Source organism: Chiloscyllium plagiosum, chromosome 20 (genome assembly GCF_004010195.1).
Source record: "Chiloscyllium plagiosum isolate BGI_BamShark_2017 chromosome 20, ASM401019v2, whole genome shotgun sequence".
NCBI lineage: Eukaryota > Metazoa > Chordata > Chondrichthyes > Orectolobiformes > Hemiscylliidae > Chiloscyllium > Chiloscyllium plagiosum.
The window spans coordinates 4626149-4638064 of NC_057729.1; the positions used below are offsets into that span (position 1 = coordinate 4626149).

The following is an 11916-nucleotide window of genomic DNA, read 5'->3' on the forward strand; positions in this document are numbered from 1 at the left end:
CTGGTGATCATATTTTATGACTAAGTCTGCACAACTAAACATGGGCAGGATAGTCTGAGCGCAAGAAACATCACAGCAGACTTGGAATTTAGCCTTCATTTACACCAATATACGTGCACTCACTAAGACAATTCACAGGAAAGCCAAAATAATTCAAAATCACAGTTGACATTCTTCGTTCTCCAGTCCATAGCAACTGCAGCAAACCTACTTGATCCAGTATTTACAAGCAACTGAACATGGAAGGCTCATGATCTTTAATATGGGATGGTAAAACTGATCACTCGTCCACTGGGGGAGCTGAGCTGCATTTTCCCACTCATAGCCACAATATTATTAGTTTTGGTTTCTGCCGAAGAGTAAATTCTTGTTGAATATGATTCCCAATTATGAAGCTTCTGAAATGACATTCCTCACCTTCTTCCAGTATTTTGGAGCAGGTACATGGAAGTATTAAAGTGCCTATATTTTTCCTATGTTTTAAAAAAATGAAGCAGAACAATTTCTAGCTTAAACTCAGTGCTAGGAAAGATAATGGAATCATTGCTCAATGATGCAACAGAATAATACTCAACAACTGTAAGGATAACACGTAATTCCAGAAGTGAAGATCCTACTTAATGTTTTTGAAGCAACACCAAAAGACATTTCCTTGAGCTGTCACATAGCAGATGCATGTCAAATCAGGTAGTGTCAGGAGATGGTAGCAGAATGGATATCAAAGTGGCTATAAAGCAGAATAAAGAATAAGAGTTAAACATAGTCACCAAGACTGGCAAAAGGAGGCAACTTGAGGTCCACAAGGATCTGTGCTGGGACGACTGTTGTTCAGAATTTACACGGATGACTTGGACTCAGAAATCAGAAGTATAACTTCAAAATTTGTTGATGACACTGAATTAGGAGGACTTTATACTTGTGACAAGGTACAGCAAAATGTTCATAAACTTGAAAGTTAGAAGTGCAACTGGAAAATGAATTTCATTATTAACAAATGTGAAGTAGTGCTTTTTAAGATATTTGGATAAGTAGTATGGATGGAATACTGAAGTAAATCAATCAAATGACATGGATATACAAATCACTAAAGAGGAGGTGTGGATTCATATATCCAGAAAAGGAACAAAACAATGGAGATCATTTCTTGGAACTAGACTGAAAAGCAGAAAATAGTGATAAAATTGTGCAGAACTTTTCATGTGCTAAATTGAGTACTATGCACAATTTTGTTCTCCAGGTTATAAAAAAGGAAATGGAGTCATGTGAAGGTGCAAAAAAGCTTCACAAGGATTACACAAAAACTAATAGGTTAGAACTATTAATAAAGCTTAAAAATGGTGAGGCTCTTCTCTCTAGAAAAACAGATGGCTGAAGGATGATCCGTTAAAAGGTCTTTAAAGATACGAGGGAATCACAAAATATGGTCAATTCTGCGACATGCAAATAAAATGTTTCCACTTGCTAAGAATCCAAAACTGTATTATATGATAGCCATTGGTAAATCCAATAGGGAATAAGGAAATTTACTCACTGAAAAAGTGATAAGAATGTGGAACTTGCTACCACCCAAGGAGAAGTTGTGGAAAATAATGTCAATACATTTACAGCAAAGCTAGATAAATAAGAGAAAAAGGAATAGGAAGATATTTCAATAAATTGATTAGATTAAGTGAATTGGAAGGAAGTTTGTGTAGAATGTTAATACCATAACGACCTGTTCATAGATCTATTCGACAGAATGATCAATTGCCGTGCCGTACATCATACAAGTTGCTGAGCAATGAGGGTTGGGTTCCTACTCCAGAAAGCTGCCTCTCATCCACTTCAATTCCCAAAATCTGGCATATCAGGGACAATCTCAGAAGACAAACTTGAGATCTATTTCAACACTCTCTGAAGACTTTAAAATAAAATTCTAAACAAATTAGCAAAAGTGACTTCCATTTATATAGAATGATTATTACAGTAAATCATTCTAGTGATATTATCAAATGTTGACACTGAACAACCTAAGGAGATACTAGATGTTAAGACCAGAAGTTTGGTTAGAGGTGTTAAAGATCATCTTAAAAGAAACCATTGCAAGTGGTTTGGAATGGAATACCTGGATTCAGGGTCATTGTAGGTAAAGGCACAGCTACCAATGGTGCAGCAGTTACAATCAGGGATACACAAGCAACCAGAATTAGAGGGGTGCAGTGAGCTTGAAGCTTATAGCAGATCAGACAGATTTTAAAACATCGGTAAGAACTTTAAAATAGAGGAATTACTTAACCAGGAGACAACGTAGCTCAGCCAGGGTAACTGGTGAATGGGGCTTTGTGCACTTAGGACAGAGGTAGCATAATGGTGGATGAGATGTTTGCAGAGCATGGAAGATGGCAGAAACAGATCAGAATAGGTCAAACCTAGAGATGGCAAAGACATAAATGCGGGTTTCAACATCAGCTCACTGAGACAGATGAGAAGTAGTGAAAATCGACAGTTGAATGAATGACATGGATGCTTGGTTGGAACCTCATCTTGGGATCAAATAGAGCATGAAGATTATAAACAGTCTGATTAAGCTTCAGGCAGTAGCTACAGATCATGATGGAGTCAGTGATGAGCAAATGAATTTGTGACAAGACCAAAGATAATAGATTCAACTTTCTCAATATTCGGTTGAAGGAAATTTCTGTTCATCGAGCACTGCATGTTGAACTAGCAGTGTAACTCTTTAGAAATAAAGAGAATAAAGGAATAAAGAAGGGTGGCGGCACAGTAGAGTTGGGTCATACTGGCATACATGTGAAAACTAAACACTGTGATTTCAAATGGTAACTCTGAGGAATAGCATGTAGACAAGAAATACCAGGGGTCGAAGCAATAAATCCAAGCAAGAAAGTGGAAAGAGAAACTATTGCAAGTAATTCTTCGGTTTGGACTGAAATGAAAGGAACCTGATCAGTGTGGTTCCCCTAGCTGGTCAAGAAAACATTGAAGCAGGATGATATAGACAATCATGTCAATGGCTTTAGATAAAGGAGGGTGACAGGATAGTCACTGTTTCAATTATGCAAGTCTTCAAGAAGAGCCACTTTTGCATTCTAGAAGGGGTAGAAACCCTAACCAGATTTTCCTCCAAGAAACATAAATGTGACGTTCCTAGCTAGTTTTATAGCAATAGCTTCACTTAGGTAATCTGTAAAAGCTCCTTCCCATGTTGGATATGCATACATAGGCAGTCGCCAGGCTGTGATTGAGTTCTGCTTGCAAGTCAATTCGCACGCATGCCAGAACACAACTGTGATATTATAGACTTCAGAACTTGAAAAAAGTTCATGGATTGAAAGAATCAAGAAAGAGAAACTGTTACACATGAAAAGCAGCAGCAATAACTCCCTCTGGAATAAACTGCTCCTTCAGATTAATAAGGCAAGGAGAAACTGTTATAAAGGAATTAAAAGCAACATGCCGAATTTACCATTCATGGAAGAAAGCAGTTGAAACAACATAAACAAATTCTGGTGGTGGGGGGAGTGGGGGGTTGTAGATGACAACTGCTTGTTAATCTGCTGCTTTGTGGCAAATGGACAATTAAGTCTGCCTGAAGAAACATTTTGAAGTAAAAGGCTTAACTGCAGAAAAAGTTATGTTTTAAACAGACCTAACCTCGAATGTAACAAGGAATGGAGAACTATTTTTAATAGGGCAAGCTGCATGCATGTAGTAATTTGGATTGAAAGAACTTTAAAATAGTAAACATACCACATCACAAATCTGAAGGCTGAAGGTCTGTATAAGAATTGAACACCAGAACTCTACTTTCGGGAGAATTTCAAAGAACAATACTGCACAAGGATCAAACCCTAGACAAATCATGTCCAAGTTCCGTTCATTAGTAATGGTAGTAGCCAAGTTGGGTTAAGGGTTTTCATTTGCTTACTTGAGAGGTCTAATTTTGGTTGCTACACGCATAAACTTTAAATTAATGTTTCAGTACTTGATTGTGAGATTTCTTAATAAGTAACTGAATTAAAGGTGACTGGTGGTGATTTACTCACAACACAATACTGGACAGTATGAAATAGCTGTTTGATAGTACAAGTAATGCTTGTATGTCGAATATTTAAAATTATACCCCTGTATAAGATAGCATTCATGAAGTACAATCATTCACAAGTCAGGGACTTCTTGTGTAGGGCCTTGTGATAAGAACTTGAAACTTCAATAAACCTTCAAGGGTTGGTCATCTTTTTTAGGCTTTCAATACCTTTAAAGTACATTTAGTTAAGTCTTTGAAAGCCTGTTGAGAAGCAAAATACTCTGGTACAAAACTATAGAAATTAGAGTCTGTGACCAAAGAGAAGAATGACAACAGCCAAACCCATCCCTCTAACTCTTGCTCCCTTGAATGCTCATGTAGAAGCATAGAAGCTGATAGCACAATGTGAAGGAGGCTATTACTCCATAGAACAAAATCGCAGCTTGCCTAGAAAGAGCAGACAGTAAAGCACTGCAACTGTGCGCTGCTGCCAATCAGTGAAAAGAAAATTGAATGAGTGGGTGACTAGCGCTATAAAAGCTACAAGTTAACCATGTTGAAAGAGGACAAAAAGGAAGAAAATAAAAACTTAGTAAACAAAGCTAGAGGACTAAAAGACGCTATTAGCTAGCCTGTTTGGCCAGGAAAGGTGGTAGTCAAGAAACATCAGGAGGTCACAGCCTATCAAAGATGCCTCAAACAGCGTACATTACAGGAGACATGCTTTCTTTCGTTCCTTCCTTCAACTCAAACCTGTTACTGTGAAATTTCCAACATTCAGGACTCAAGAATTCTGGATTCAACTTTACTCATTTTAAAGCAATACTTTCTATAATCAAATTAATGGATAACACCATTGGAAAATTAAAGTTCACCACATACTGTACCCAATAACTATCAAGCATTCTCTGTTCAGATACTGCATATGTCTGACTAAGAGATCCCTAGATTTTTTTTTCATTTGTTTACAGGGTGAGAGAATCATGAACTAGACCAGCCCATGCTTAACTGCCCTCAAGGCAGTGGTGAGCAATTGGCTTAAACCATTGCAGTTCATGAAGGTTAGCCCACCCAGAATGCTGTTAGGAGGCACATTACACAATTGTGAGCCACTGACTGTGAAGGAACAGTGATACAGTTCCAAGTCAGGATGCTGTGTGGCTTGGAGGGGAACCTGCAAGTGGGGTTTTCATGCTTCTGCTTTTTCTTTTGGGTACAGGTCATGGGTTTGAAAGGTGCTGTTGAAGGAACTTTAAGCTGAACTACACCCTGAGGTACTTCCAGTTATATCTCCATAAACGAGACAGAATAGTTTAATATTTTAAATTAATATTGAAACTACAGTAACTTCAAATCTACTGCATATAATTCTCTTTACCTTGCAACTTTCTCCTCCTGCTCTTGAAGATAGTGATCTACCTTCAATATAGATGCATGGGCAGCAGGCATCCTCCAATCCCTTGCCTGGATGGCCATGCTTTCAATCATAAGCAAAGAGGGAGTCACCACAGGCTAACACAAACAATGTGACCCAGACAGCAGACTCTAGTCCTGTCTTCATGTCACATCCAGACTAGAGCACCATCCAGCAGGAATATTTTCCATTTTCAGGGACGAGGTTAATACTTATGCCCCTCCAGGTACCCAGCTAAGATTGGTCAATAAATGTACACAGGTTGGTGATTAGATTTGTGAGTTTGCAATCAATGTGCAGTCAAGTACTCTCAAAGCCAGAGAAGTTCATGGTATACTTAAAAATACCATTTTCTGAGAAACACGTGGCTTGAATGACAGAAGTACAAGTCTACTTCAAAGTAAATTTCAAGTTCACAGAACAATGTGTAAAGAATAAATGGTTTACTTTACTCAAATTATACCTCTCATTACTTATCACATTTTAAAATAAATTAAGTTTTGCGAGATCAAAATGCATAAGATTTTATTTCAAAACAAATTAAACTTTTCAAAAATAAATAAAAAGCTGGACACAAGTGACTACATTGAAAACCCAGTTTTTGATAGCAGTGGGCAATATGATGTGGTTATACCTTGCGAAAATAAGCGTGAGTGTCAGGGCTATGTTTACACATTTCTATGACAAGGACAACAGCAGCATGGAGGACACCTTTAAGACAAAGAAAGAGAAAAAGTGTTTTAACTGATGAATGCACCAAATAAATGACAAGGCAATGAATATAATGTTGATGACTGCTTCCAGCTACCTCAGTTATTTCTAATCTCTGCTCATCAGAAACAGAAAGCATGAGATTGCATCCAATTTTTAAAACAGGAGTGCAGTAGGCCATGAACCAAATCAACACAATTTTATTCTTTAAACAGACCACAAACAAATGCATCATTCTTTCTTGGAAACTTTTATAAAAATATTACAGGGGAGGTGAGACCAATCAGCATTTTACATCTTGAGCAACTTAATTCATTGAATTATAAGGTGCATGGTCACAACCAAGATCAGCTTTATCAGCTGGCAGATATGGAGAAATGTGTGAAGGCCAACCATTCATTTCCTCTCCAAATAATGTATGGCAGCAATCAGGCCATTCATACGCCTGCCAACAACACAGGGAGACATTTGGACTGAACTACTCACTCGGTTTTGCACTGAAAATGTATATTGTAAAAAGACAAAAAAAAATTAATAAAGTAGAAATACAGCTGTGCAAAAATTATCATGGGCCATTTGAAAGGTTTGCTTTAAGAGTGAACTCTGATCTAGTTCTTGTGACACACCAGGAAGGTCCCAGTTTCAATTGCTGGTCTGAGCCTTTGTTGGTTTGTTTCAATAGCACCAACCTTAGTAAAGGGGTAAAACAGGATATCAATTGGCAGGTCATCAAGATCATAACTCATGTTATTAAAAATATTTGGTGAGTACAGCTTTGACAGAATATTTCACTTATTCCCCTACAATTAAAGTGTCCAATGATTGTGATTGTGATAAAGAATGTGGAGGAATTAAAGGGCTTTTTGTGCATGTTATATGTTATTCCAGCACGAAGAACATAGGAACAGGAGCAGCCCTGTGCATTTTCAATTCAACCATACCTTCAGAATATGCAAGTTAAATGAATGCAATTATGTTTTAAAAGACACCCTAACTTCAAATTTCAGGATGGGCAGATATTAGATACTGATAGTTTGGGCTGCCTTTATGACAAGTCTAACAGCCATATTTGTTAAGATGAAACATTCTTAACTTCACTTGGAGGGTCAATGCAGTTTTCAATTTCAGACCAATTCTGCCATTTTATGCATAATATTTGATTAATTGAATCATTCTTTTTATATTCATTAGTATTCAAAATATATCTGGCAAAGTAAAATAAACCATTAAATGTTAATTAAGACTAAAACTACAATACTCTTGAAAAAAGATCTAAATTCAGTAGTCATTTTAAAAGGTAGTTTGACACTTAAAATAGATTGTTGACTCAAATTCTCAATAATCACATGATATTGTATAGATTTCCTGTTTTTCTTTTGAACATTGACCTTTTTGTCAGATTCTGAAGCTGCTCAAATCCACTGTACAATTAGACAGACTGTATTTGGCAGCGATTTAAGAATATAAATAATAAATTTATAATAATATACTTCCAAGCAAGTAGCACGTACAGGTCCATCTTAGCACAGTCGCATGTTTCCTGAGGCACTCTCCCTGGTTGGATGTACAGCCAATTCAACAGTGCCAAGTCATACTTCCTAGTAATCAGCTGCAAATTATTTCTCAGCACGTCTGTAATGTCATGCACACTACTGCTTTAGTATTCTCTCTTTCTTTATAGTGTTAACATTGTCATGAAAAATAGCAATAATCTGCACCATCTGGGTAGCTAGAATAAAAAAGGTGAATCAAAAACACAATTAAAAAAAATTGTAAAAGGCAGGCAATAAATGGCATAAGCAGTAATAAGTACTGCTTTGAGGCTGTTCACAGAGTTTAAAATAATACAGAATGGACAAAGGCCTTTCAGTACCTCATGTCTCTGCCAGTCGTCAAGCACCAAACTACTGTAACCCCATTTCCTAGCCTATTTAGTCTCTCATTATAGCTGAAATGTTATAACTTGGGTAACATCCTGGTCAATCTCCTCGTCACCCTCTCAGTGCAAACACATCTCTCCTGTAGGGTGGTGACCAGAACTGCATATAGTACTCCAACTGTGGTCTAACTAAGATTTTATACTGCTCCATCATAAGGTCTTGTATTCAATGCTTCAACTAACAAAATATCCTATTTGCCTTTTTAACCACCTTATTCACCAGTCCTGTTGCCTTCATGGATCTGTGTACATGCATACCAATGTCCTGGTGATCCTCAGTACTAGCAAGGTTCCTACCATTCACCATGTACTCCCTTGCCTTATAAGTCCTACCAAAATGCACTGCCTCAAACATTTCAGGAATAAATTGCATCTCTGCAACTGTTCTATCTGACCAGCCTTTATTTCTTTCTGCAGTCAAATATCTTAGTTTCTTGGCCAGTCCCCTATGCAATACATTGTCAAAACTCTTACCAAAGTCCATTAATTGAATGACTCTCATCTACACATCTAGTCACTTCCTCAAAACATTGAACAAATCTGACGATATGATTTCCCCCTTACAAACCCATGCCGATTATTCTTGATTAACCTTTACCTCCCCAAAATAAGTTTTGTCTCTCAGAACTTTCTTCAGATGCTTCCCTGCAATTAATCTTAGACTTATTGGCCTATCACTCCCTGATTTATCCCTTCCATACTTCTTGAATAATGGCACATTAGCTGTCTTCCAATTCACCAACACGTATGCTGCGCTCATCAATTTTATAGTTGCATGACCCTCATTCAGGTAATGAATGCACTTGAATTATTTGGGCATGCAACTACTCACTCCTATTCTACTTATCATTGTTGCTTCTTCATTCAAGTACTGCTCTAAATGCATCATTTCTTTATTTTCTGAAAAAAATTAGCCCTTTACAAAAGGATTGAGCATGGTAATATAGTAATCATATCCCTGGATTAATAATCTAGAGCATCAAAGTCCAAAACCCAACACTGCATTTTGAGGGACGCCGATTTCATTTTAAAAATAAATCTGTTTATAAAAAGGTGTTATCACAAAAAAATTATGAAAAAGTTAAGACTTTTTCCAAAAACTAATTGTTTCAAAACGGTCTTTAGAAAATGAATTTTAAGTCCTTACCTTGTTTACATGGGCTCTCAGAAAAAAACCAACTACTTAAAAGAGTGGCGTTCCTGCGCAAACCATTATATATTGAACAAATACCAAACAGAAATTACTCATGGGTGACATACCATGATTCTTATCATTAAGGAGATTTTTTGTGGCAGGCAGAAACATCTCTAGCAGCTCTGGTACTTTTCTGATAACATGCACAGCAGCCAACGCAGCCTGTGAACAAGAGAACAATGAGTCATTTTACTAAGTGCCAGACACCAATAAGACAAACCTTTGAAATTCTTGCAACAGACAAAAGCAACAGAACACTTAAGTTTTTTTATATTTAAATGAAAAGTTATGAAGTCTGAAGTACAAGATAAATTAATATGCAGTATGGCAAAAAAGCACAATTTTTTTTCAAATCAAATTAGAAGTTTAAGCAACTATGACCAAAGGCACAGAACCAAGTTTCAAACCTCAAGAAGTTCAATCAGGTTGATGTAAAAGTTCAGTGAGAGAAGGTACTGGATTTAAGTCCAGATATCCTACAGGAGGCACACTTCAGTTTACCACCTACCAATTTCCAAGAGATCAAATTTACCATGTTCAAATCTGGAACATGGATTATAGAAGTAGATTTTAAAAGTGGTTTATAAAAAGGCAAGTATTGACTGAAGTGTCTGCTATGGTTGCCTGATCACCAATTGAGACAATGTCAGGAGACTAATGTGGAATAAATAAAAGGACAAACTGAAATTATGACTATCTAAACACACTGAAACCAGGCAACTGAGTCAACATTAAGAAGTTTGTATCTCTTGTTTTCATTCATATGTGAATAGTGCATGTATATTTTGGACATTAAAGATTAACTGCAAGTCACAGTCACAGAGATGCATAGCATGAAAACAGACCGTTCGGTCCAACTCGTCCATGACGACCAGATATCCCAACCCAATCCACCTGCCAGCACCCGGCCCAGATCCCTCCAAACCCTTTCTATGTTTATACCCATTCAGAAGCCTTTTAAACGTTGCAATCATACCAGCCTCCACCACTTCCTCTGGCAGTTCATTCCATACACGTACCACCCTTTGTGTGAAAAAGTTGCCCCTTAAGTCTCTTTTATATCCTTCCCCTCTCACCCTAAACCTATGCCCTCTAGTTCTGGACTCCCCCACCCCAGGGAACAGACTTTGTCTATTTATCCTATCCATGCCCCTCATGATTTTATAAACCTCCATCAAGTCACCCCTCATCCTCTGACATTCCAGGAAAAACAGCCCTAGCCTATTCAAGCTCTCCCTGTGGCTCAAATCCTCTAACCCTGGCAACATCCTTGTAAGTCTTTACTGAACCCTTTCAAGTTTCACAACAGCCTCCTGATAGGAAAGAGACCAGAATTGCACGCATTATTCCAAATATCCTGTAAAGCTGCAACATGACCTCTCAACTCCTGTACTCCATACTCTGACCGATAAAGGAAAGCATACCAAACACCTTCACTATCCTATCTCCCTGTGACTCCACTCTCAAGGAGCTATGAACCTCCACTCCAAGGTCTCCTTGTTCAGCAACACTCCCTACGACCTTAACATTAAGTGTATTAGTCCGGCTAAGATTTGCTTTCCCAAAATGCAGCACCTCGCATTTATCTGAATTAAACTCCATCTGCCACTTCTCAGCCCATTGGCCCATCTGATCAAGATCCCGTTGTAATCGGAGGTAACTTTCTTCACTGTCCACTACACCTCCAATTTTGGTGCTTTCTGCAAATTTACTAACTATACCTCTTATGCTCACATCCAAATCATTTATATAAATGATGAAAAGTAGTGGACCCAGCAATGATCCTTGTGACACTCCACTGGTCACAGGTCTCCAGTCTGAAAAACAACCCTCTACCACCATCCTCTGTCGTCTATCTTTGAGCCAGTTCTGTATCTAAATGGCAGGTTCTCCTTGTATTCAATGAGATCTAACTTAGCTAACCAGTCTTCCATGGGGGACCTTGTCAAACATCTTACTGAAGTCCATGTAGACCACATCCACCGCTCTGCCCTCATTAATCCTCTTTGTTACTTCTTCAAAAAACTCAATCAAGTTTGTGAGACATGATTTCCCATGCACAAAGCCATGTTGACTATCCCTAATCAGTCCTTGCCTTTCCAAATATACATCCTGTCCCTCAGGATTCCCTTCAACAACTTGCCCACCACCGAGAAAGACAATCGAGCCAGACTTTGAAATTTATAAACTAACCATACTTCAGCAATTATGTTTGAGCAATAGAGATAATGAAAATGAATTTGTAACAATAAGAGCTGGATTCTCTCTCGCACCCACTTCTCTCTGTCTCTCGGAAGACAATGTTTGGTAAAACTGGAGAAATAACTATTTAAAGAGAATTCAATGATATTTACAAACTGAGGCCATGAATCAACAACTTAAAAACTGCTTCACAGATTAAAAAGAATGTCCCATTGTTTAATACGGGTAACATGGATAATCCTGTAAATTACAGGCCTGCGAATCTCATGGTTGATAGATCTGTCTTCACTGGGGCAGACACGAGCAATCTCCCAGATGTAATTGTGGCTGAAGGACCTGAACTGAAGGGAATTTATATGAGGCAGGAAATGGTGTTGGAGAGACTATTAGGTCTGAAGGCGGATAAGTCCCCGGGACCTGATGGTCTG

General features: G+C 37.9%; 1 protein-coding gene across 4 annotated transcripts in view; it reads right to left on the reverse strand.

Moving 5' to 3' along the window:
* Positions 1-11916, reverse strand: part of LOC122560002 (AP-1 complex subunit gamma-1-like) — a 138231-nt gene that overhangs the window by 61753 nt on the left and 64562 nt on the right. For all 4 annotated transcript variants that reach the window (XM_043710151.1, XM_043710150.1, XM_043710149.1 and 1 more), the window contains exons 5-6: positions 9352-9448; positions 6076-6152 (exon numbers count right to left, since the gene is read on the reverse strand). In XM_043710151.1, the coding sequence (XP_043566086.1) occupies positions 6076-6152; positions 9352-9448 (174 nt within the window). The remainder of the gene's footprint in view (positions 1-6075; positions 6153-9351; positions 9449-11916) is intronic.